This window comes from Phyllobates terribilis, unplaced genomic scaffold (genome assembly GCF_046119375.1).
Source record: "Phyllobates terribilis strain yellow unplaced genomic scaffold, ASM4611937v1 Scaffold_12__6_contigs__length_324123572, whole genome shotgun sequence".
NCBI classification, from domain to species: domain Eukaryota; kingdom Metazoa; phylum Chordata; class Amphibia; order Anura; family Dendrobatidae; genus Phyllobates; species Phyllobates terribilis.
In genome coordinates, this window is record NW_027362772.1 from 10,055,745 (window position 1) to 10,079,603 (window position 23,859).

Sequence of the window (23,859 nt, forward strand, 5' to 3'; positions counted from 1 at the left end):
TAAATAGGCCAACAAGGTCATGTGACCAGCAAAGGAAAAAAACTAAGAACAAGGTTCTAACAGGGGGAGCTTGTGTGTGTGTGTAAAAAGCTTCCAATTACATGTCCTCAGTGTGGAAGCTCTGGGCCACAATGAAATGGCTTCTATACACACCTACAGCTGTGAATTGAACAGCCCACAGAGGAGTGCCCAGTTCACAGCTAATGTGGCTACAATGTTACAGATAGGGTGGGCATCCGCTGAAGCCTATGTCCAGGGCGGCTGTATTTGAAGGAGTGTGAGTGTAGTGCAGTAACTCTTACACTCCTGAAAAGCAAGATGGCTGCCCCCAGTAGCTGCAAAACAAATTAATAAAAAATAAACCATAAATACTGGGCACTTGAAAATATGTTATAACATTAAGGAATTTAACATTTTAATTTATTTTACATAATGTAAAAATGCGGCACCTTCCCTTTAAACATTCTGAAGAGGGCAATCTACCCATTCGGTGCAGTCTTAATGGATTTAAGCAAGCTTGGTGAATAATGTATAATTGAGTCATTTCATTGTTCACGGAGGTGGAAACATAAATGGGGGGTTCAATCACCTCCTCCCAGTCTTCCACACTGATAGTAGGAATGAGCAGCTCCCATTTGTCCTTCACCTTCAGAGAGGCAGAGCTCACGCCCAGTGATAGCAAGTATGTGTACAGGAGCGATGTGAGACCTTGCAGTCCTTGTGATTTAAGGATACCTGCCAGCGTAAAGGTGGATATTATTAAGTGCATCTTGTGTATGCAATTGTGCGTGGAGAGCAGATCTCAATTGAAGATACCTACAAAATTGAGATCTTGGCACATCATGCTTATTGCACCATTGATCAAAATGATAATAATATATTCTGATCACCAAGTAAGAGGATTTTATGGGAGATCCAAAACTGAGAGGATGGTTGAGATACCAGAGGTGGAAAATAGGCATGTTGGCCAGAATATGGGTGAAGTTTGTCATTCATCTCACCGGTCTCTACACCAGACGGGCTGTCTTTGAACATAGGAAACATTTTCGGGGTATCGGGTTTATCTACCACCAGGTGACTCTGAGTTTGGCAGTTGAGAGCCTGGCATCCAGCTACTTATTACCTTTAGCTGACCTGCTATGTAGTAGAGGACAAAATCTGGTAGAGCTGTACCCCCTAACTTTTTGGGTCTTTGAAGAGTGGATAATATCAGTTTAGGATGAGAGTTTCCCCACAGAAACGAGGACATTAACCAGTTCAATGTTGTAAAAAAGGATTTGGGAGCTGGCACCGCACTATGCTGTAGCATATAACTGAATTTTGGCAGCAGTATCATCTTGATTAGATTTATGCAGCCTGGCACCAATAGAGGTAGCTTCCCCCATAGATTAAATTTTCGTTTAGCACAATATAATAGAGGCAGAATATTAGTGGGAAGACCCCTTTTATTATGTCGATGAATATTGATCCCCAAGTATTTAAAATGTGTAACCACTGACAAATTTGACAAGGAATCTAGTTGGGCATTAAACTCCCTGGAGAAGGGCAACAGCGCCAACTTGTTACAGTTTATGGTGAGTCCAGAAAATCTCCCAAATTTGTATATAGTAGCTATAACCCGGTGTAAAAGTATCCTGATTAGTGATGAGCGAACATGCTCACTACTGCTCGGTACTCGCCTGAGCATCACTGTGCTCAATGAGCTTGGCACTCGGCGAGTATTTCCGGGTTGCTCAGGCGGGAACTCAGGTCCCCTCCCTGCATGCTTGGCGCTCTTTAGAGAGCCAGTGAACATGCAGGGATTGCCTGCAATGCACTGTAATACCATAGCCATGTTGGTTGTGGGCATTACAGTGCTGGCTGGCTGCACAGCATCATCTGGTGTATATAAGACCGGGTGCCGCCATGCTCGTCACAGTCAATCCAGATCAGACAGTGTAGGGAGAGGTGCTGCTGAGCTAGGGAGACATTTATTTCTTCATAGTTAGTATAGGTATTCCACAACATACATATGTATTTACACTGCTCAAAAAAATAAAGGGAACACTGAATCAACAGAATATAACTCCAAGTAAATCAAACTTCTGTGAAATCAAACTGTCTACTTAGGAAGCAACACTGATTGACAATCAATTTCACATGCTGTTGTGCAAATGCAATAGACAATAGATGGAAATTATTGGCAATTATCAAGACACCCTCAATAAAGGAGTGGCTCTGCAGATGAGGACCACAGACCACATCTCAGTACCAATGCTTTCTGGCTGATGTTTTGGTCACTTTTGAATGTTGGTTGTGCTTTCACACTCGTGGTAGCATGAGACGGACTCTACAACCCACAGAAGTTGCTCACTTAGTGCAGCTCATCCAGGATGGCACATCAATGCGAGCTGTGGCAAGAAGGTTTGCTGTGTTTGTCAGCGTAGTGTCCAGAGGCTGGAGGCGCTACCAGGAGACAGGCCAGTACACCAGAAGACGTGGAGGGGGCCGTAGGAGGGCAACAACCCAGCAGCAGGACCGCTACCTCCGCCTTTGTGCAAGGAGGAACAGGAGGAGCACTGCCAGAGCCCTGCAAAATGACCTGCAGCAGGCCACAAATGTGCATGTGCCTGCACAAACGGTTAGAAATCGACTCCATAAGGGTGGTATGAGGGCCCAATGTCCACAGATGGGGGTTGTGCTCACAGTCCAACACTGTGCAGGATGATGGCATTTGCCACAGAACACCAGGATTGGCAAAGTCGCCACTGGCGCCCTGTGCTCTTCACAGATGAAAGCAGGTTCACACTGAGCACATGTGACAGACGTGACAGAGTCTGGAGACGCCGTGGAGAGTGATCTGCTGCCTGCAACATCCTTCAGCATGACCGGTTTGGCAGTGGGTCAGTAATGGTGTGGGGTGGCATTTCTTTGGAGGGCCGCACAGTCCTCCATGTGCTCGCCAGAGGTAGCCTGACTGCCATTAGGTACCAAGATGAGATCCTCAGACCCCTTGTGAGACCATATGCTGGTGCGGTTGGCCCTGGGCTCCTCCTAATGCAGGACAATGCCAAACCTCATGTGGCTGGAGTGTCTCAGCAGTTCCTGCAAGATGAAGGCATTGAAGCTATGGACTGGCCCGCCCGTTCCCCAGACCTGAATCCGATTGAGTACATCTGGGACATCATGTCTCGCTCCATCCACCAACGTCATGTTGCATCACAGACTGTCCAGGAGTTGGTGGATGCTTTAGTCCAAGTCTGGGAGGAGATCCCACAGGAGACCATCCGCAACCTCATCAGGAGCATGCCCAGGCATTATAGGGAGGTCATACTGGCACATGGAGGCCACACACAATATTGAGCCTCATTTTGACTTGTTTTAAGGACATTACATCAAAGTTGGATCAGCCTGTAGTGTGTTTTTCCACTTTAATTTTGGGGGTGACTCCAAACCCAGGCCTCCATTGGTTAATAAATTTGATTTACATTGATGATTTTTGTGTGATTTTGTTGTCAGCACATTCAACTTTGTACAGAACAAAGTATTAAATGAGAATATTTCATTTATTCAGATCTAGGATGTGTTACTTGAGTGTTCCCTTTATTTTTTTGAGCAGTGTATATATATATCTATCTGAACTAACAGTCCTTCTGAGGACTAATCCAGCTGCATATATTCAGTGGTGATAGCAGGAATTAATCAGGCAGGCAGTTATGTGGCAGACTGCAGTGCATATAGTGCAAGAGGATAAATTGAATGTTCCTGCTGCTGCTGCTGTTCTTACAGACATTTGTAGACATAGCCCCAGATATCAGGGGCCAAGGAATTTTTTTTTTATCTTAATCCTGGTTATTTGCTTAAAAAGCAATCCAGAGTATGCAATTTTTCTGCTCCCTTTGCTTTTTCTCACTGCAGAATAAAGCCAGATATGTTCCATATTTCAGTGATAAAAATCCAGAAATTTAAACTGAACGTGGAAAATATTGGCCTCCTTTTCCATTCTGTTACAGTGTGTCGGTCAAGCTATTCACACTAGGTGTCTGTGAAGAATAGTATTAGCAAATTACAGGCCTGCCATTTAAAATTGTGGTTCTCTGTCAGACATAATACCTATAAGAGTGTTCCAAAATCAGACATTCCTTCCATTTTCATTCCGTTGCAGTGTGTTGGTCAAGCTATTCACAATAGGTGTCTGTGAAGAATAGTATTAGCAAATTACAGGCCTGCCATTTAAAATTGTGGTTCTCTATCAGACGTATCACATATAACTGCGTTCCAAAATCAGCCATTTGTAGTGAACGTGAAAAATATTGTCCTCCATTAAAAATGGCCAAGGTGCGTGGCAAGGGACAGGGAAGTGGACATGATGGTGATGGTGCATGCAGAGGACGTGGCCGTGGGCAAGCTGAAATTGTGCCACAACAAACATCCACATCTTGTCGCTCGACCTTCCTGTCCCAATTCCTAGGGGACCGCAGAACACCAATATTGAACACAGAGCAGTCTCAAAAGGTTATTGGTTGGATAGCCTATAATGCTTCCAGTCACTTAGCCACCACCACCACCACCCTGTCTTCCACACGGTCAAGTCTCAGTAGCCGTGAGTCTGCACCGCATATTCCTCACCCAGATCCTCCTTCCTCCCACCATGCCGAGTGCCCGGAGACAACTGATCCCACACTTGGACACTCAGAAGAGCTATATCAACAGTTTAACCCTATTATAGCCATATTGGCGCATCTGGGAGGAGGTACTTTCCCTGAGCGCCAAAATATGCCAACTCATAATACATGTTATGAATTGAGGAAAAAAGAGTTTTTTTGTAGGCATAAAAAATTACAATTTTATTACATCATTATTAAAAATACACAAAACAATGTAGATAATAAAAATTACATATAGATGGTAGCGATGGTCACTGGTATAAAGGCCAGAAGTCACATCCCCAAAATCCCAAGTTATATCTAAAAATTCATAAAGGCAGAGAGAAAGTAAATCACTAAAGGGAATGAGTAGTAAGGAATTTTATATGTTATAAATTGACTGTATTTCATAAGTATGCATAAATACCAAACAAACCCAAATATGTAACCCATGTGACATAACAATAATACTACCTGCCAGTAAGGGGGATTCACATAGGAGAGATATATGATATCAAATCATCTTACCCAGTAAGGGGCCAAAAGAGAATCAGTGATCACTGGCGCGCAATGGCAGACCCCGACACGCGTTTCACGGCCCGCAACGGCCGCTTCATCAAGGGGCTGCGAAAACGCAATGGTCCTTGGAACGCAATATGCAGACAACGCCCCACAGGCCACACTACTAAATATTCACACATTTTGCGAATGCTTGCGCTTGAAATGTTGCCTTTTAGGCTTGTGGAGACGGAAGCTTTCTGCAACCTGATGGTGGCGGTCGTCCCTCGATACTCGGTCCCGAGCCGCTACTATTTCTCCCGGTGTGCCGTCCCCGCATTACACGAGCACGTGTCCCACAACATTAAACGTGCCCTCAACAACGTAGTTACTGGGAAAGTCAACTTAACCACAGATACATGGACAAGTGCTTGTGGGCAGGGACAGTACATCTCACTGATGGCACACTGGGTTAATATAGTGGAATCTGGGACCCAGTCGGACCTTGGGACAGAACACCTCCTCCCGACAGCGAGGATTGCAGGCCCTGGGTCAATCAGAGTTGCTCCCACATTCTACAGCTCCTGCACCTCCTCCTCCTCTTCAGCCTTCATCTCCAAAATGACCACATCATTTGCAAGCTGGAAGCACTGCCTCAGCTAAGCGGCAACAGGCTGTGCTGAAGCTAATATGCTTAGGTGACAAACCGCACAATGCTGAAGAGTTGTGGACAGCTCTGAAAGAGCAGGCAGATCAGTGGCTGATATCACTGAGCCTACAGCCAGGCATGGTCCTGTGTGACAATGGCCGGAACCTAGTGGTGGCTCTGAGGCGAGGCGGGCTCACAAACGTACCATGCCTGGCCCATGTGATTAACATTGTGGTTCAGCTGTTTCTCAAAACCTACCGGATCTGTCAGATCTGCTAGTCAAAGAAGGCTGCCTGTGTGCCCATTTTAGAAAGTCAGCTACAGCTTCCACCGCCCTTGCCGTGCTTCAGCAGAGTTTGCAGCTTCCAGCTCACCGACTGATCTGCGATGTCTCCACACATTGAAACTCTACATAGCAGATGTTGGGAAGGATTTGTAAGCAGAAAAGGGCAGTTGCTGACTACCAGCATCAACAAGGCCATCGGTATTCAGGTCATACTTTGCACATAAAACCTCAGGAGTGGACATGGATGTCAGACATTTGTACCAGCCTCCAAAACTTTGAAGACTCCACCAAGATGGTGAGCGGTGATGATGCCATAATTAGCGTCACCATCCCACTTCTCTGTCTTCTGAAACGCTCTCTGCTCACAATTAAAGAGGATGTATTGTAGGCAGAGCACAATGAGATGGAGCAATGAACCATACAGGGTGGTTCCACATAGCCCAGCCTCATCCCAATGTGGATTTGGTGACAATGATGAAGAGGAGGAGGAGGAAGAACATGAGCTAGTTTCCTGTGCTATGGACGGTACTACCTGCACAACTGTCATACCATCTGTTCAGCGTGGGTGGCCTGAGGAAAGGGAGGAGAAGGAAGAGGAGGAGAGCATGGTTAATCACCCTTTTTGTGAGGACACGGAAGTTTTGCCTCTTTGCAATCTGACACACATGGCTGAGTTTATGTTATGCTGCCTTTCCCGTGACCCTCGCATAGTCCAAATTTTGGGTGACAGTCATTACTGGTTGGTGACACTTCTAGACCCACGCTACAAGGAGAACTTTCTGTCTCTTATTCCCTTGCAGGACAGGCCTAATAAAATGGGGCAGTACAAGAAGGCCCTTGTTGCGGAATTATTTAAAAAATTCCCATCTGAAAACGCTGGCGGCAGAGGTCACAGTTCGTTGGACAACCAAGGAGTACAGGCGAGAGAGACACAAATGCAATCCAGCAGAGGCAGGGGAACACTGTCAAAGTTCTGGGACAGTTTTCTCATACCCTCCCGTCGCACAGGCCCTGAGGCGCGGGGTATTCTCCCAAAGAAAGTAAAGTTTCGGAAGATGGTGAGGGAGTACTTTGCCGACCGTACCAACGTCCTCCGTGATTCCTCTGTGCCTTATAATTATTGGGTATCCAAGTTGGACACGTGGCATGAACTGGCTCTTTACGCCTTGGAGGTCCTGGCCTACCCTGCTGTTAGCGTTTTGTCAGAGCGGGTTTTTAGCGCCGCTGGTGGAATTATAACCGATAGGCGCATCTGCCTGTCAACTGAAAATTCTGACAAGCTGACTCTTATAAAAATGAACAAGGGCTGGATTGGGCCAGACTTCTCAACACCACCGAATGATAGCAGCGTAACAAACTCAAATACAGTGTCTTTTTTTTGGGAGGTCTAACTCTATTCCCATGCACCTCTGTCTTCACACCCAGACATGGGTATAAGCTTTCTGTTTTTGTCTATTTGCTCTTGTCCTCCTCCTTCTCCGCATCCTCATCCTCTGCCACCATATCACCACCACATGTACCATATCAACATACCTACGTCTCTTGCAAGGGGCATTGGAGTTCCTCCAAATTTTTGGCAGCCGTTGCTTCACTGCATAGGCAAATAATATGGGAGATACACTTCCTAATAATGGGAACATTGTTTTCAGGAGGCCCTCCGACCTCTACGTCTCTTGCAAGGGGCATTGGAGTTCCTCCAAATATTTGGCAGCACGTTGCAGTCACAGCATACGCAATAACAGTATAGGAGACCTACTCGTTAATAATGGGAGCAACAAAGCATAGCTGACAGCTGGCCCTTTACGTATAGTAAGGGCCGCCTGATGGCCCTATAAAAATAGTATTAGTGACTTTCAGCGTCCCTCCTTCATAAAGGATGTGTCTGATGATGTGTCACACACCACATGGCCAGATAAGGTAGTAAAATGTTAAAATGACATTTACTGGTAAATGTTTTTTCATCGTTGAAAACAATGCAAAAGTGCAAAAATGCATCAAAAACGCTACGTGTGAACATAACCCAAGGTGTGGTGGAGTATTTTTGTTTTTGGTTATTTATTTTGCCTTATATACAAGTCATTACCCTGTAAAGGATGTTCCTTAACATTTTTCCCAGGAAAATCCATTTTGGCTTCATTTTTTTATTTTTTATTTTGAGTCCGTAAAAGTGGCGTAATACTCTGACAACGTTGTTGACAGCAGTGACCTGGGAGTCAGAAATGCTTCCAGGGGTCTTCCCCATGCTGTTCCCATGTAATTTGAGCACTGTTCCCATCGATTTGGGCTATTTTTAGTCCCTCTGCAGACCGCCGGGGGGAGTCACCGGAAAAACGCTTGAGTTTCCTATAGACTTACATTAGGCTCATTACTCAGGCCGAACAACGAGTACCCGAGCATTTTAGTGCTCGCTCATCACTAATCCTGATCCATAAAAATAACTATGTCTTGTATAGCCCAATGATATCTGTCTGGTTAGCTATCAATATGCCTTTAATTGGTGGTGTCGAGCGTATTCCGATAGCCAGTGGCTCAATGAACCAGGAAAGAGAAGACAGCCCTGGTGAGTCCCCCTTTGTAGTGAGATGGATGTAGAAGGAAGGTCATTTACTACTAGTTTGGTGTCACGCCAGGTGTGGGAAAGACTTAGTGCAACACAGAGAAAAGAGGGAAAGTGAGCCCAGACACTAGGGAAAGGTAGGGGGGGAGTGGAGACCTCATAGTCTAGTGTCACCCTGTCTCAGCTACCATCCCTATATTGCCCCCTTCGCAATCGCCGCACGCGTGCCTCATCCTGTCTTTCCCTGGCGTATGGCTAATGCTAGGAATGGAAATAGATGAGCACTAGTTGATCTCCTCTAAACTCTATAGACAACAAGGGTAGACAAACAGGGGAAGAATGCTTAGCTTTAGACGACTCCATACAAATGCAAAATCGGCCTCAAACTCCAGAGAGGACGATGCACTGCTCTTGCTAAGCCTTCACAAGTAGAAATGAACATAGCCGGCAAGAGTGTGCAAAGCAGTCATCAAAGCAAAAGGTGGCTACTTTGAAGAACGTAGAATATAAGACATATTTTCAGTTGTTTCACACTTTTTTGTTAAGTATATAATTCCACATATGTTAATTCATAGTTTTGATGCCTTCAGTGTGAATGTACAATTTTCATAGTCATGAAAATACAGAAAATCTTTAAATGAGAAGGTGTGTCCAAACTTTTGGTCTGCACTGTATAAGAAATGGTAGAGGACAAGCAACCATTAAAATATGGCTTCAGTGTGTCTCAAAATAGATTAATATCGCGAGGTGGTTCATGTGCCGCCACAAAGCATACTAGTTGGTCAGGAATTTTATCATTAGGGCCTATGAGGGACAGCCAAAAGGAGTTAAGCTTCCAAGGAGGCCTATGTTCTACTTGAACTGCTGCAAGTGTAAGCATTATTGGGCTGTGATCTTATATCCCTCCCTGTCCGTGCTCCACCTTCTCCACCCAAGTAGCTACTCCGACAGTGCCAAAGATACAATCTATTCGAGACAGAATATGCCTCACCAAAGAATGGCATGTAAATTTCAGAGTATCTGGGTGAGAAGCACACCGTAAATCAATCCAGCCATTGCCTTCCATATATGACGATAAAGTGGTGGTATGGTGTCTAACCACTGGGGTTGTTCCTCCCATTCTGAATCACTCATACATATAACATGAGTATCTAGGTAGCTTAAGGAGAAACTCATCGCCTGCTTAACCATCTTTTTATTAGCTGGGAGAGGAGTATATAAACACATTATGACATATTCCTTGGAGTCTATTTAAGTAGCAGGATAGGAAGGGTTTCTGCACTCTCCGGAATACGACACAAATATTGAGAAATAAAATTGGAGGCTTATTGTCAACGCGTTTCAGAGTCCACTGACTCCTTCTTTAGGACAACCATACGTACAGGTTTTATGCATGGTTGTCCTAAAGAAGGAGGCAGTGGACTCTGAAACGCGTTGACAATAAACCTATTTTATTTCCCAATATTTGTGTCGTATTCCAGAGAGCACAGAAATACTTCCTATCCAGATACTCAAATCTACTGTCTCATGGAAGCTGCTGCATCTGGTTCTCAGGCTCTATAAGTGTTGTGTCTCACACAACCACATAAGGTGAGCTGTTCTACTTATTATTATCAACCTCTTTAACGTGGATAAGACCCTATGGTGCTCTTGCATTTCTTTGGAGTCTATTGATGCATATATAAAAATAAAATGGCCTCCCGGATCCCTACATGTTACCTTCGCTTCCCACCTGACCAATTTGTGTACCAGTAATGTAACCCCCCTAGAATAGCTGTGTCCATAATGGTAGTTCCCTTTGCACCACTCCACTGGCTCTGTGCTTCCTTGGGGCAAGTTCCCACCAAGTTACCAGCAAATTCATAGCCAAATCGTTTCCAAGTACTTGAGAGATTATTGTATTCCTTTATTCATCCAAATGCATCACTAAAGCAATATTTCGACCAGAAAGCGGCCTTTTTCAAGCATAAACAAAATGGCAGATGAAGTTTCATGAAAGCAGTCTGAAACATTGCTTTTATGATGCATTTGGATGAATAAAGGAAAACAATCATCTCTCTAGTGCCTTGGAAACGATTTGGCCCTAGAATAGCTGGTATGGAAGGAGTGGACCGCCCATTGAACCCAGGGTTTTTTCAATCACCTTGCCGAATCCAGGGTGAGGTGTGTCTCTACCAGACTTATTATATGGGGTTAGTGTTTCTTAATTTGTGAAAAAACTTTCATCCACTTACCAGGGTAACCGAAACCCCTTACGCTCCAAGACAGAAATCTTAGATGGGAAGCCATAGGACTGTGAAAAAAATCAAATAAAGCAAAAGCATAGGGCTGCATCACAATACATAATGTAACGGGTCTGGGAGGCGGAACCTCTGAGCAACTATACAAGGGGGCGGTCCTTGTGAGGAAGCGGGTGGCTCCCAGGGAAGACGGGCAGGTAGTCACGGCAAGTGACAGGGACAGTCTCTGGGTAGAAGGGCAGGTAGTCACGGCAAGTGACAGGGACAGTCTCTGGGTAGAAGGGCAGGTAGTCACGGCAAGTGACAGGGACAGTCTCTGGGTAGAAGGGCAGGTAGTCACGGCAAGTGACAGGGACAGTCTCTGGGTTGAAGGACAGCAGGCAGGTGGCTGGTGAGCGCCCCCAGGTGAGCGGGCGAGAGTCTCTGGATGGGCAGGTGGTCACGGCAAGTGACGGCAGAGCCTCCAGGTAGGCTAGCAGACAGGTAGCAGGTGAGCGCTCCCAGGTGAGCAGGCAAGAGTCTCTGGACAGGCAGGTGGTCACGGCAAGTGACGGCAGAGCCTCCAGGTAGGCTAGCAGACAGGTAGCAGGTGAGCGCTCCCAGGTGAGCAGGCAAGAGTCTCTGGACAGGCAGGTGGTCACGGCAAGTGACGGCGGAGCCTCCAGGTAGGCTAGCAGACAGGTAGCAGGTGAGCGCTCCCAGGTGAGCAGGCAAGAGTCTCTGGACAGGCAGGTGGTCACGGCAAGTGACAGCGGAGCCTCCAGGTAGGCTAGCAGACAGGTAGCAGGTGAGCGCTCCCAGGTGAGCAGGCAGGCTGGTCCATAGACAGACTGACAGGTGTCGGAAGGCAGACCGTCGGACCGCAGGCTTGCAAGCAGGTAAACGGATATCAGGCAGGTATCAATCAGGAATCTGGCAGGTGACTGGCAGGTAACAGGCAGGAATCTGGCAGGTGACTGGCAGGTAACTGGTAACGGGACCTGAGGGCTGAAGCAGAGTGAAGGCTTTGCAACAACATTGCTCGGGCACCTCCATTTTGGAGGAGGTGCCTTATATAAGGTGAGGTCCTCCGGCAATTGGCCGGGGACTCCTTAGGACGGCGCGCGCGGTCCCTTTAAGAGAGGGGGAGCGCGCGCGCCCTAAGCACACTGCCGGGGAAGGAGCACGTGTCGGAAGCAGCGGGGAGTGAAGCGCTGGAGGACGCCGCGCCAGAAGCGGGGAGGTGAGAGGGACGGCGTCTCTGCCTAGCAAGGGGCAGAGACGCCAATGCTACAGGAATATAGGATCTACTACTGCTTAGTAGCCCTGTCTGTTTACATATATGAAGACATTTTCTCCTTATATTTATAATCTGGAGATACATATATTTATGGGCAGTAACGCACTAATGGGCACTAATGCACTTTCTTAATGAATTTGGATTATTTATTCATGATCTCAGGCATTGATGCACTTTTTCTGATCTGTACCTGTTATATACTTATGGCCAGTAAGCACTAAAGCACTTTTTGATGAGTTTGGATTATTTATTATCATAGGCATTGATGCACTTTTCTCCTTAGGACGGCGCGTGCGGCCCCTTTAAGAGAGGGGGAGCGCGAGCGCGCCCTAAGCACAGTGGCCGGGAAGCAGCGCGCGCTGCCAGCAGAGAGGGAGGAGGAAAAGGGAGAGGAGAGGTGAGGGGAACGGCGTCCCTGCCTAGCAGGAGGCAGGGACGCCGGCGCTACACATAACAACATCGTCATAAAAGACATGAAATAGCCAGCTTGGTCCCTGTCGGTTACTGTTATGAAAACAACACCCACTTTTGGGTCAGACCTTGCAGCTCTCTGGCGCCCCCTTATCCTGCTGGTCATACACGGTATTGACCGAGGATAAGCACGGGTGCAGCTGCTCTAATTTATGTCGACTATTGCGGCACGTGATGTGACAGGACGTATATATACCACCAGTTTCTTCCAGGAACGTATATATACCTCCGACCAGCCACCCTCAAACCACAATATCACATAAATACTGGTATACTGCCACCACCGATCGCTTAACAGGTGGATCGGGTACCCGTTAGGTAACGTGAATTAGCGGGTGAGGAACGTGTTTGCTCAATATAGGACAAGAAGAACGAAACTGGTAAATAATAATGATTTACTCCCAAAAGGGGGGCAGTGTTTACAAAATATATACAAGATATTATAAAGGAGACAATTTACATATATGCATAAACAGTTATTAAAATAAAAGGGATAAGTAATAGCAAAACCTGCTTCACAAGGTGATGGTCTCAGATTCTGTGGGGGGGACGGCTCCCCGGAAAGTAGATGTGATTCTTCCACGCAGCGTGTAGGGCATGCGTCTGACGTCCCTGAGAAGAATGACTTGGAAAATGGCCGACCTGGTTTTTAGCAAAGCAGCCAAAACTCTGGGAGACACCCATTATTTACCTCACAAGGGGAGCTTGGCTTTGCGAGCCCACCCAGCTGCAGAAGACCTAAAAAACCTTCAGATTTCATATCTTGGTGTGGGGGGGGTCCCACATCCAAGAGGGAGACATCATCTTGACCGTCACCACTATTCATGAAGATTGATATCAAATATGAAATCGCTATGACGCTCAGAAGCTCAGAATCCATTATCCCCGTTCCCGGTCGTTTCTCAGTTATGCAAGATATACTATTATAATGGGAAAAAGGTGAGCATTCCAAAAATGTGGTCCCTGTGTTTGTGACAGTCCTGTGCGTTATTAAAATTGACATTAAACGTTTGTCCAGCTAAACAATAGAATTGGAGGGAGAGACCAGTTTAAACTAGACGCTGCTCTGCGCTGAGGGTTTACGATGGTAATAATTCTTAGGGTGGGGGCCAGCACTGCAGTTCTATGTCTTACAAATGGACAGGGGTGGAAATTTAAGACAGCTTTCATTTTTTTAAAACTGGAACCAAAACTACATTTTGCCTTACAGTTACTGTAGGACAATATTTTCCGTAAAGGGCTATTCGTTCATTCTGAATTAGTAGAGTAGCTACAAGGGGGCGGTGACCCCGGGCCCCGTTTTCTCAGGGGCCCACTCGGAGCTATGCTATTGTAACTGTATAGGCAGAGCAGGGAGACTCCACTGCCCAGCGGCCGCTATTGGGCCCTTGAGCAGGAAGGGGGCCCCCGGTGCCAGCATCAGGCCATCCCGCCCATCACCGCAAGTTCAGTGATGAGAAGGAGTGCGACGCTCCCTCTCCAATCAGTCCCCTCTGCGTCTGACGTCACTGACGTCATCACTTGGCTCCCGGCCCGCTGTTCTGAAGCTGTGCAGGCGGTCGTAGTAGCGGGGAAATGAGGAGAGGTGAATATTGTGTTTATTTTTTTCCTATGGGGGGGATGCTACAGACTCTGCCTATGGGGGTATTATACAACAGACACTGCCAATGGGGGGGATTATGCTACAGACTCTGCCTATGGGGGGATTATACTATAGACTCTGCCTATGGGGGGGATTATACTATAGACTCTGCTTATGGAGGGATTATACTATAGACTCTGCCTATGGGGGGATTATGCTACAGGCTCTGCCTATGGGGGGAAATATCCTACAGACTCTGTAGGATATTCCCCCATAGGCAGAGTCTGTAGGATATTCCCCCCATAGGCAGACTCTACCTATGGGGGGGGGGGATTATGCTACAGACTCTGCCTATGGGGGGATCATTATACTATATTGAGGACTTTCTGGTGCATTATACTATATGTAAGCTATATATACAGTGTGGGGATTACAGTTAGGGTCATACAGTGTGGGAGATAATGTGGGGTCTTTGCACAGTGTGGGGGCCATCATACAGTGTGGGAGATAATGTGGGGTCTTTGTAAAGTGTACGGGCCATCATACAGTGTGGGAGATATTGTGGGGTGTTTGTATAGTGTGCGGACCATCATACAGTGTGGGAGATAATGTGGGGTCTTTGCACAGTGTGGGGGCCATCATACAGTGTGGGAGATAAGGTGGGGTGTTTGTATAGTGTGGGGGCCATCATACAGTGTGGAAGATAATGTGGGGTCTTTGCATAGTGTGGGACCATCATACAGTGTGGGAGATAATGTGTGGTCTTTGTACAGTGTGGGGGCCATCATACAGTGTGGGAGATAATGTGGGGTCTATGTACATTGTGGGGGCCATAATACAGTGAGGGAGATAATGTGGGGTCTTTGCACAGTGTTTAGATACAAATGAGAAGATTGTGCGCAGGGGAGGCACTTGATCCGTATATCCTTCATACTGAAATATGGAACATAATGCTTATACTAGTATACATACCTTTGGTGTCCTAATGTGGTCATGAAGCGGAGCGCTTCTCAGAGCATTCCTGTTAAGCAAGATGCAAGACACGTTGGTCTCTGCCTTATGTGGACTAAGGCCGTTAGATAGCCCCATTTCTCTGCATTTGAGAGAAATGTCAAGATTGTTAAGTTGGTTGTTTATGGTTGTTTTTAACTTCTTCCACCATGATTTTCTTTTCCTCCTCTCCCCTTTGTTTTTTTTTTCCTTTCATTATCTCTTTATTTGCCAATTTATTTATCTTACATCACATTCAAAAGTGCTTATAGACATGTCTGTGTTGTTAAGGTACAACCTCTTATTACACACACAAGAATATCACTATGACATTAATGTTAGATGTGATAGCGTGGAATGTCTGGTTGATGGAGGAAGCCATTAAGAGATGTGCAGTTTTTACATATTTAAAACAGTTCCATCCAGCTATACTATGTATTTCTGAAACACATATGGTAAAAGATAGGGTGCACTTAATGCATAAGCGAGAAAATGCCTATGAATATCATTTTACGTCTTTTCAGTGTCATGTTCCTCGTAAATACCTGAAGATTTAACAACAGATCAAAGTCTTTGGGTTTGTTTGTCGCACAAAAGGAAAGTCCTTTTGATAATATTAATTTCTCATCATTTTATAAAAGGTAGTCTGACAGATTAAAAATATTTGTGAGTATTATTGTTTGGGGCTTGCAGTAGGTTTATTTTCCCTTTTTTCTTCCTCCTCGCGTTCCTCTAGTAGGTTTTTTTCTTTTCCCTGGTTTGGGGGAGAAGTATTGGTTAATTGCCCTTTCTTAGGAGACACAGCCCAAGGAAAAAAAGGTACCAGACCTTTAGTACCAGTTGTGGTATTGTCCACTGTCAGGGAAATATTAATATCAGGAAAATGTTCTTCCACATCTGCCTGACATGGATGTTCACCCCCTCCCTTATTCCCCTTCTGCTCAGCACAAAAGTCCCAATTAGAGCATGCCTAAGAAATAGCTTATGCAAACAATGCCAGCCAAGGAGGGTTATAACTTCGTTAGGAAGCAAGCATCTTGTCTCTGAAAGACGCAGGAGGTAATTAAAATGCTGGTTTGCACTAATTTGCTTGTAACCATGAGGCTGCTTCCCGAGCTTCAAAGGGAAATTTGCAGACGAGCTGACTCCGATATGAACTATGAAATATTGTGAGTTCCATACATCCGATAGTAACGGGACCCATATGTGTACTGACCAAATCAGCCCAGGAACGTATATGTAGTTTTCCAGGGCTGTAAGCAAAATCAGGGAGCTGTAGTACAAAAACACCAGAATAGCAGACTGCAGCTATGTGATGTGTGGTCTCTAAATGAAGATAAAATCATAAGGGAAAAAATGGCGTAGTTTTCAAGCTTCTGCGATCAACGAACGATGAGTTATTGCAGAAGTTAGCATTTTTAATAAAAATGTACAGGCTGGAGACCGTCCCACATGATGTCATCACCAGGGGCGTGTAGCCAGATCTCCCCTTAGGTATAAGAGAACCCATGGAGAAGACAGGAGCACTCATTGCCAGGGGGGAATAAGAATTATAAGCAACGGGTCCTGTTCAATAACAGCATAATCCAGCTGGGGAGCCCCTCCTCCACCTATATTGAATCATCTCCGCAATCCTATAGTGTAAGTTAACTTCTTTCATCTATTTATTTTATGTAACTGCATATGTATTTTAATGTCTCCTTTGTAACATCCTTATGTATATATTTTTCCTAAACACTGCCTCCCTTTTGGATTAAACATAAAATTTAATAGTTCGGTTTCTTTTGTTCTGTAATCGTTCCCTTCCACCGAAGCCATATACGCTACCAAAACGCAGGCGTCCGGCCAGGCCTGTATTATATTTCAAACTCGGCCGGTGGTGGCAGAGAATAATAATTGGGCTATCGTGAAGCTGACAGTGACCGTACGGAGGGCGTTAAACATGGATTCCAGGCTTTGAAACCCCTGAGGTGTGACGCTCACTGGTCGCTTACTGATACCTACGTAGAGTAGTCTGGATTGCGTGCTCGCGACTACAGACGAAATAGCGTGACGGCACGGTGGTGAGATATTGTGTGATCTCCTCGGTGTCATCCCTCTGTGTGTTGGAATTCCTGACATCCACTATTATAATATTGCTTGTTTTTTTTAGTAGAGGAAACAAGGTCTGATGTAGTGTCATATATTGAGAGGTCCAGTAGTGGAGTAGAAATGGGATCTGAGAATTCGATTAGAGCAAGAGATTCAATTTCATTAGGCGAAATTAGACTTATATTTCATTTATTGACACTAGTTGTCTTTATTTTATTTTTACTTAGATGAGCTCTTTCCCTTTCCGCATTGATTCTATTTATTATTAATGTTGTCTAGATGTTTTTTTGCATTAAGAACCAAAATTAAGGTAGAGGTTTTCCACTCAGAGGATGGAAGTAGTATATTTGAATTTTGTATAGGAGGAGTGTTTGTCAAATCTGTGCTCCTGCCCACAGTACTTTTTGTAGATTCAACTGTTGCAATTGATAAAGGTTCAATTCTATTTGGTAGGACTTTCTCAATTATTTTGTTATTTGTTATCTTCGGTTCGATCTTATAATTTTCAATATCTTTTTATTTGTATCAGTACATTCATTAGCCTTGTCCTTTAATTGTATAGGTAGAGAATTTTTTGATTTTTGTTCTGTCACTCGGGGCAAGCTTTGTGTTTCTTTCTTTTTTATAGTACGATAATCCCTGTCTCAATGCAGTTTTTTCGATTTTTTCATTATTGCTTCATGTTCCAATTGTAATATGGATGTGATAGTGTTGTAATTAATTTTTTAATAATATGGATGAGATTCAAACCTTAATAGGTCCTTGTGACAAAACAGCTTTTTATCTTAATCAGCCAGATGTCTAGATTTGTTCAGCCAAGAAAAATACACTATTGCGTTTGTGTTGACTTGTGAGTGTATTTCTGTGGCTGGTCAAGAAGGAGATAAGATTATGTGAATGTGACTTCTCTTCGTTTTTAAACAATGATATTTGTTGCTATGCTAATTGCATATTGTACTAAAGCCATCTAGATGTAGATTTACAAGAACCCACTGTTATACCAACTATATAAATTGATTAAATGCTCAAACAATGAGACATGAGCCCTGTGGAATAATACCCTCCCTAATCCTTGACCTGTGGATGCATACTTGAAAGGACAACTAACTATTTAAGGGACATATTCCTCTGTAGCAGTGAGAATTGAAACAGAGAATCAAAAATCAGTCAGAGTCTTCAGGGCAAAAGCTTGGTAGCATGGCTCGATCCAGAGCGACACAGATTTGGATTCTACATGATTCCTGCCTAAGGGTATACGGTCCTGACTGGAAAGATACGGATCTGCTGCATTTACCATCAGAGAACCCATGGATACATTTTGGGAGACCAGGTTGGAATGATGAAGTCATCTGGCCCCATGTATGTTGTTTGGGGCTGCCAGGTGGAACCCTCTAGTCGCCTGGAACCCATGGAAACTCCCAGACAGGCCAGGGTGAGACCCTTGGGTCTCCTGGCCTTGTACCTCGATGGACTGTGAGCTTCTTAAGCTTGCTGCTATCTCCTCTCTGTGGGGGCCCGCCAAAACGGGGTCCACTGGTTGAGGTAGTTGGCCCTAGAAGTCCCAAAGTCGCAGTTGTTCTATCCCTGGCGGGACAGCGGAAGGGTGAAACTGTGTAATGTTGTACCATCTTGGGTATTTGCTGGGATTGTTCTGTTTAATGTCAGTTTAGTTGTTCAATAAAATATTGCTTTACCCTCGCCCTGTGTTATCTGAGTAGTATTATGCCCACGGAAGACCCCGGGTCTTCACAGTCCTTAGCTAATGATTGGACTTTTTCAGTTGCAGTTTCAAACAATTATGTTCTCTTTTTATGTAAACATGTTAACATAATGTGCATACAATTATTTAAATTAGAGTCTCATTCAAGTGTAAACGTATTGTCCTTAGAAAATGGAGAGGTATGTACCAACCTGAGGCCCCTCAGACATATTTTTTCATCCATATAAATAGTTAAAAACGGGACATCCAGACCAAAATGAAGTTCCTCTTTTAATGCATCTTTGAAGTGATAAAAGTTTTTTTTTCCTTTAAACCGTTTGGTGTCCTCCTCACTGAATGAGTTTGTAGAACGGTCCATGTCCATAATGGATCCTCCTGTTTGTCCAATAGTTTGTAACATGAGCCGTTCCCTTGATGATAGTCAATTGTAAAAGTATTCCATGATGTAGATATATAGATAATTCCCTCTGCAGCCGGGCTCTCCTTTGACAATTGCCAGACCCGGTGACGGTTCCAAGGTATTGCTTCTGTATCCAAGATAAAACACTAGGGAGAAAGTAGCACAAATAGGGTCTTACCCAACAAACATTTATGAGTATTTGTATCAGATTGTGCTAACCTGATCTGTATTCTTTGGCATTTTAAGTTTGATGTTCAGCTGCTGCGGATCCATGGGTTTGTCAAAACCGATGAATATCAGGATCTGGAAAAATTTGTGGATACTTCCCGCGCTGCTGGTTTATTGAAGACGTCAATTCAGAAAGGTTTATTAAATATTAAATAATTGAATATGAAACGTGCAGATCTGAGATGTTTTTTGACATCAATGAATCTGGTTCTTTGTTTCTGCACTTCTATAGAATAATCTGGAAAGATCGAGATTTTGGACCCATTGATTGTTACATCTGGGTGATCCCTTGCCTGCTGCAGGATAATATCTCTGTTCTGGTAGTGTAAAACTTTAGCCAGCACAGGTCTTTGTGGAAGCCCAGGAGGAAGAGGATGGGTAGGCATCCTATGAGCTCATTCTACAGCTTACAGGGGGTTAAGGTTTCAAGCCTGATTATTAATTTCAGCCAGTTTTCAAAGAACTCAGTAGGAAAGGAGCCTTTTATTTTTTCAGGCACGTCAATAAGTGGTATATCATTGAGCCTTGACCTATTTTCAAGATCATCTGTTTCGGTCACCAGTGCTGATATTTGCTGTGCGGCAAGCCTGTTTTCATTGCTTGTATCAGCTATCTGATCCTCAATGGTGCTGACTGACTTCCACTGCCCCTGCTCTATTTTCTGCAGTTTGTATCATATACCTGCTATCTCATCTTTAAGACCACCAAAATGTACATTCAAAGCAGATGGAGCAAATGTACAATGTACCACTGCAATGAAAAAGTATTTTAAAGTAGGTTCCTCAGTCCTATTGGTGCAGATTAGGCCGTGGGGCAGTGAGTATTGTGCTAGATGCTCGGCAGGAGCTCCTACACCTGCTTGTTCACACATTTCATCAAGGTTGTTGCCCTCTTATTTGGTCTCCAGGGAGGATACACAAAAGTACTGCTGCTTGCTGTGTGCGTGGGATAGTCGTGCAAGAGAATATTTCTACAAAAAAAGTGACTGGTCTCTCCGACATTCACTTCAGCAAGGGAGTAAACTGTCCTGCATCCAGCAGTTGACGACCCACCTAGGCAATGGTGGTAACAAAATCTTATCAAGTTGGGCCTAATGAAGAACTTTGTAAAGGCAATGGATAAAAATGTAAAAGCATTCATGCATCTGATTGATAACTTTACAAGGTTAAGTGAAGCAAATATAAAACAAGGAGTCTCTATTGGACCTCAGATTCGTAAGCTTCTTCAAGATGAGGAGTTTCTTTGTTTGTTGCAGGGCAAGGAAAAGGCAGTATGGTCTACATTTGGATTTGTGGTAACTAACTTTTTGGGAAACTCATGAGCAGATACAATAACTTTGAAGAGTTGGTTTTATTTCTCCTCAAAACATATAAGGATCTTGGCAGTAACATGTCCTTAACGATTAATTTCTTACATTTTAGACTTTTATTCCACCAAGCTGCGGAGTAGTGAGAGACGAGGATGGTGAGAGATGTAACAAAGATATTGTAGCTATGGAGAAAAGATATCAAAGAAAATGGAATCCCTCAATGCTTGCAGATTACTGTTGCATAATTTTAAGAGATGATCTGATGCAGGAGTACAAGAAACAAGCAAAAATAAGTTGTTACTGAATGAGGAACAAGTTTTGTAGTGCAATTTCTGTAACTGATTATAATTCGCAACAGTGTTTAGACAGGTTTTAGTTATTTGAATAGTTGCTAAGTTTTCTCTAAATAAATATCAGAAAATTGGAATAACAAGATATTCTGCATCTGTATATTTACAAAAATAATAATGTTTCAAAGTACTGAAACTTTTATCATTAATATATGTAGCAGTAAAAGGAAAACTCATTGTCCAATTTAAATTCAGGAGGTCAAACTCGTTAAGAAATGGCTCAGTTCATAGCGGAATCTGACAACTTTTAAAAATATGTAAAAACAGTGTTACATGATCTGAAAGATCCTTGAGCTAGTCGGGTGGAAGGTTCTTCAGCTGCTCAGTCAGGAAGTGCAGCCTCTGCACAGGTCCCGGTACCTTCCTGCTCTGCACCAATCAGTTAGATAAGTGTGGAACTGGAGAAGAGAGCAGTTGTCTCACTGATCAGGAAGGACACTGTCTCATTGTTCTCGGTCACAGAAAGCTACCTCCAGTCTATAGGACGCACTCACTTATAAGCAAGATTTTTTCTAGATAAAAGTGTGTCTTTTCAAGTAAAATTTACCACATTAAGGAGATACAAAATGCTTCTGCACTATGTGACTTCTCTGATGTCTATCAAGATGCGCTTTCTGATTAAAACATTTCCCACATTCTGAACATGAAAAAGGTTTCTCCCCTGTGTGAATTCTCTGGTGCTTAACAAGATTTGTTTTCCATGTAAAACATTTCCCACATTCTGAACATGAAAAAGGCTTCTCTCCTGTGTGAGTTCTCTGGTGCCTAACAAGATTTGATTTCCCTGTAAAACATTTCCCACATTCTGAACATGAAAAAGGCTTTTCCCCTGTGTGAGTTCTCTGATGTGTAACAAGATCTAATTTCTGGTTAAAACATTTCCCACACTCTGAACAGGAAAAAGCCTTTACCCCTGTGTGAGTTCTCTGATGTGTAACAAGAACTAATTTGTGGTTAAAACATTTCCCACATTCTGAACACGAAAAAGGCTTCTCCCCTGTGTGAGTTCTCTGGTGATTAAGAAGATTTGATTTCTTGTTAAAAGATTTCCCACATTCTGAGCAGGAAAAAGGCTTCTCCCCTGTGTGAGTTATTTTATGTCCAACAAGAGCTGATTTCTTGTTAAAACATTTCCCACATTCTGAACAGGAAAAAGGCTTCTCCCCTGTGTGAGTTCTCTGATGTGTAACAAGATCTGATTTCTGGTTAAAATATTTCCCACATTCTGAACATGAAAAAGGCATCTTCCCTGTGTGAGTTCTTTGGTGTATAACAAGATTCCATTTCCGGTTAAAACATTTCCCACATTCTGAACAGGAAAAAGCCTTCTCCCCTGTGTGAGTTCTCTGGTGACTAAGAAGATCTAATTTCTTGTTAAAACATTTCCCACATTCTGAACAGGAAAAAGGCTTCTCCCCTGTGTGAGTTCTCTGGTGTGTAACAAGAGCTGATTTCTGGTTAAAACATTTACCACATTCTGGACATGAAAAAGGCTTCTCCCATGTGTGAGTTCTCTGGTGTGTAACAAGAGCTGATTTCTGGTTAAAACATTTCCCACATTCTGAACAGGAAAAAGGCTTCTCCCCTGTGTGAATTCGAAGATGTGTAACAAGAGATGATCTCACTGTAAAACATTTCCCACATTCTGAACAGGAAAAAGGCTTCTCCCCTGTGTGAGTTCTCTGATGACTAAGAAGATTTGATTTATTGTTAAAACATTTCCCACATTCTGGACAGGAAAAATGCTTCTCCCCTGTGTGAGTTCTCTGGTGACTAAGAAGATTTGATTTATCGTTAAAACATTTCCCACATTCTGAACATGAAAAAGGCTTCTCCCCTGTGTGAGTTCTCTGGTGAGTAACAAGATGTGATTTGTTGTTAAAACATTTCATACACTTGGAACAAGAAAATCTATTCTTTGCTGTGTGAATTTTTTGATGTTTAAGAAAAAACATTTTGAGGGGAAAACTATTTCCATATTCTGACCGTGAAAATGGCTTCTTAGCTTTGAGAGCCATTAGTTTTTTAATGCTTATTTTGTGACTTTGATTTTCCTTAGTAGTCGGTAATGAACCACAAGACAGGACCTGTTTCAAAGGATCAGATGACAGATCTTTGCTGTGAAGGGATGATGGTATATCTGGAGAAATGGCATTCCCATCAATTGCATCCTGTGGGATCTCAAGCTCATCTGATTTGAAAACTGAAGATGTCAGCTGTCCCTCTGATCTTCTGGGACAGTCATCTAAGTAAAAAAAAAATATTACATTTGTATAAAATACTGTTGAAATTTATATTTTTGTACATTTCTACTTAAAATGTTGGTACAAATGGCAAGTTATGTAAAAATATTGAATTATTCACTAAGACTATGACAGTTCACAGTCTAATAGAAAACCTCATAGCATGAACCAGTAGAGCGTGGTGTTCAACTGTTTGTTCATTCCTCCTCCCAAATATTACACATGCAAAAATGATACCACTAAAAATTTCTACTCATCTCACAAAAAACAAGCCCCCACTCAGGTCCATCATCTGTCAATGGAAAAACAAAAAGTTTCCACATCATTAGTGGCTCAAAGGC

General features: G+C 43.7%; 1 protein-coding gene and 1 pseudogene across 5 annotated transcripts in view; both read right to left on the reverse strand.

Annotated features, from left to right (window-relative positions):
* Positions 1-23,859, reverse strand: part of LOC141171890 (uncharacterized) — an 853,981-nt pseudogene that overhangs the window by 805,207 nt on the left and 24,915 nt on the right.
* Positions 18,833-23,859, reverse strand: part of LOC141171873 (uncharacterized) — a 92,221-nt gene continuing 87,194 nt past the window's right edge. For all 5 annotated transcript variants that reach the window (XM_073655507.1, XM_073655508.1, XM_073655505.1 and 2 more), the window contains one exon: positions 18,833-23,520. In XM_073655507.1, coding sequence (XP_073511608.1) covers positions 21,827-23,520 — 1,694 coding nt within the window. In that variant the 3' untranslated portion in view covers positions 18,833-21,826. The remainder of the gene's footprint in view (positions 23,521-23,859) is intronic.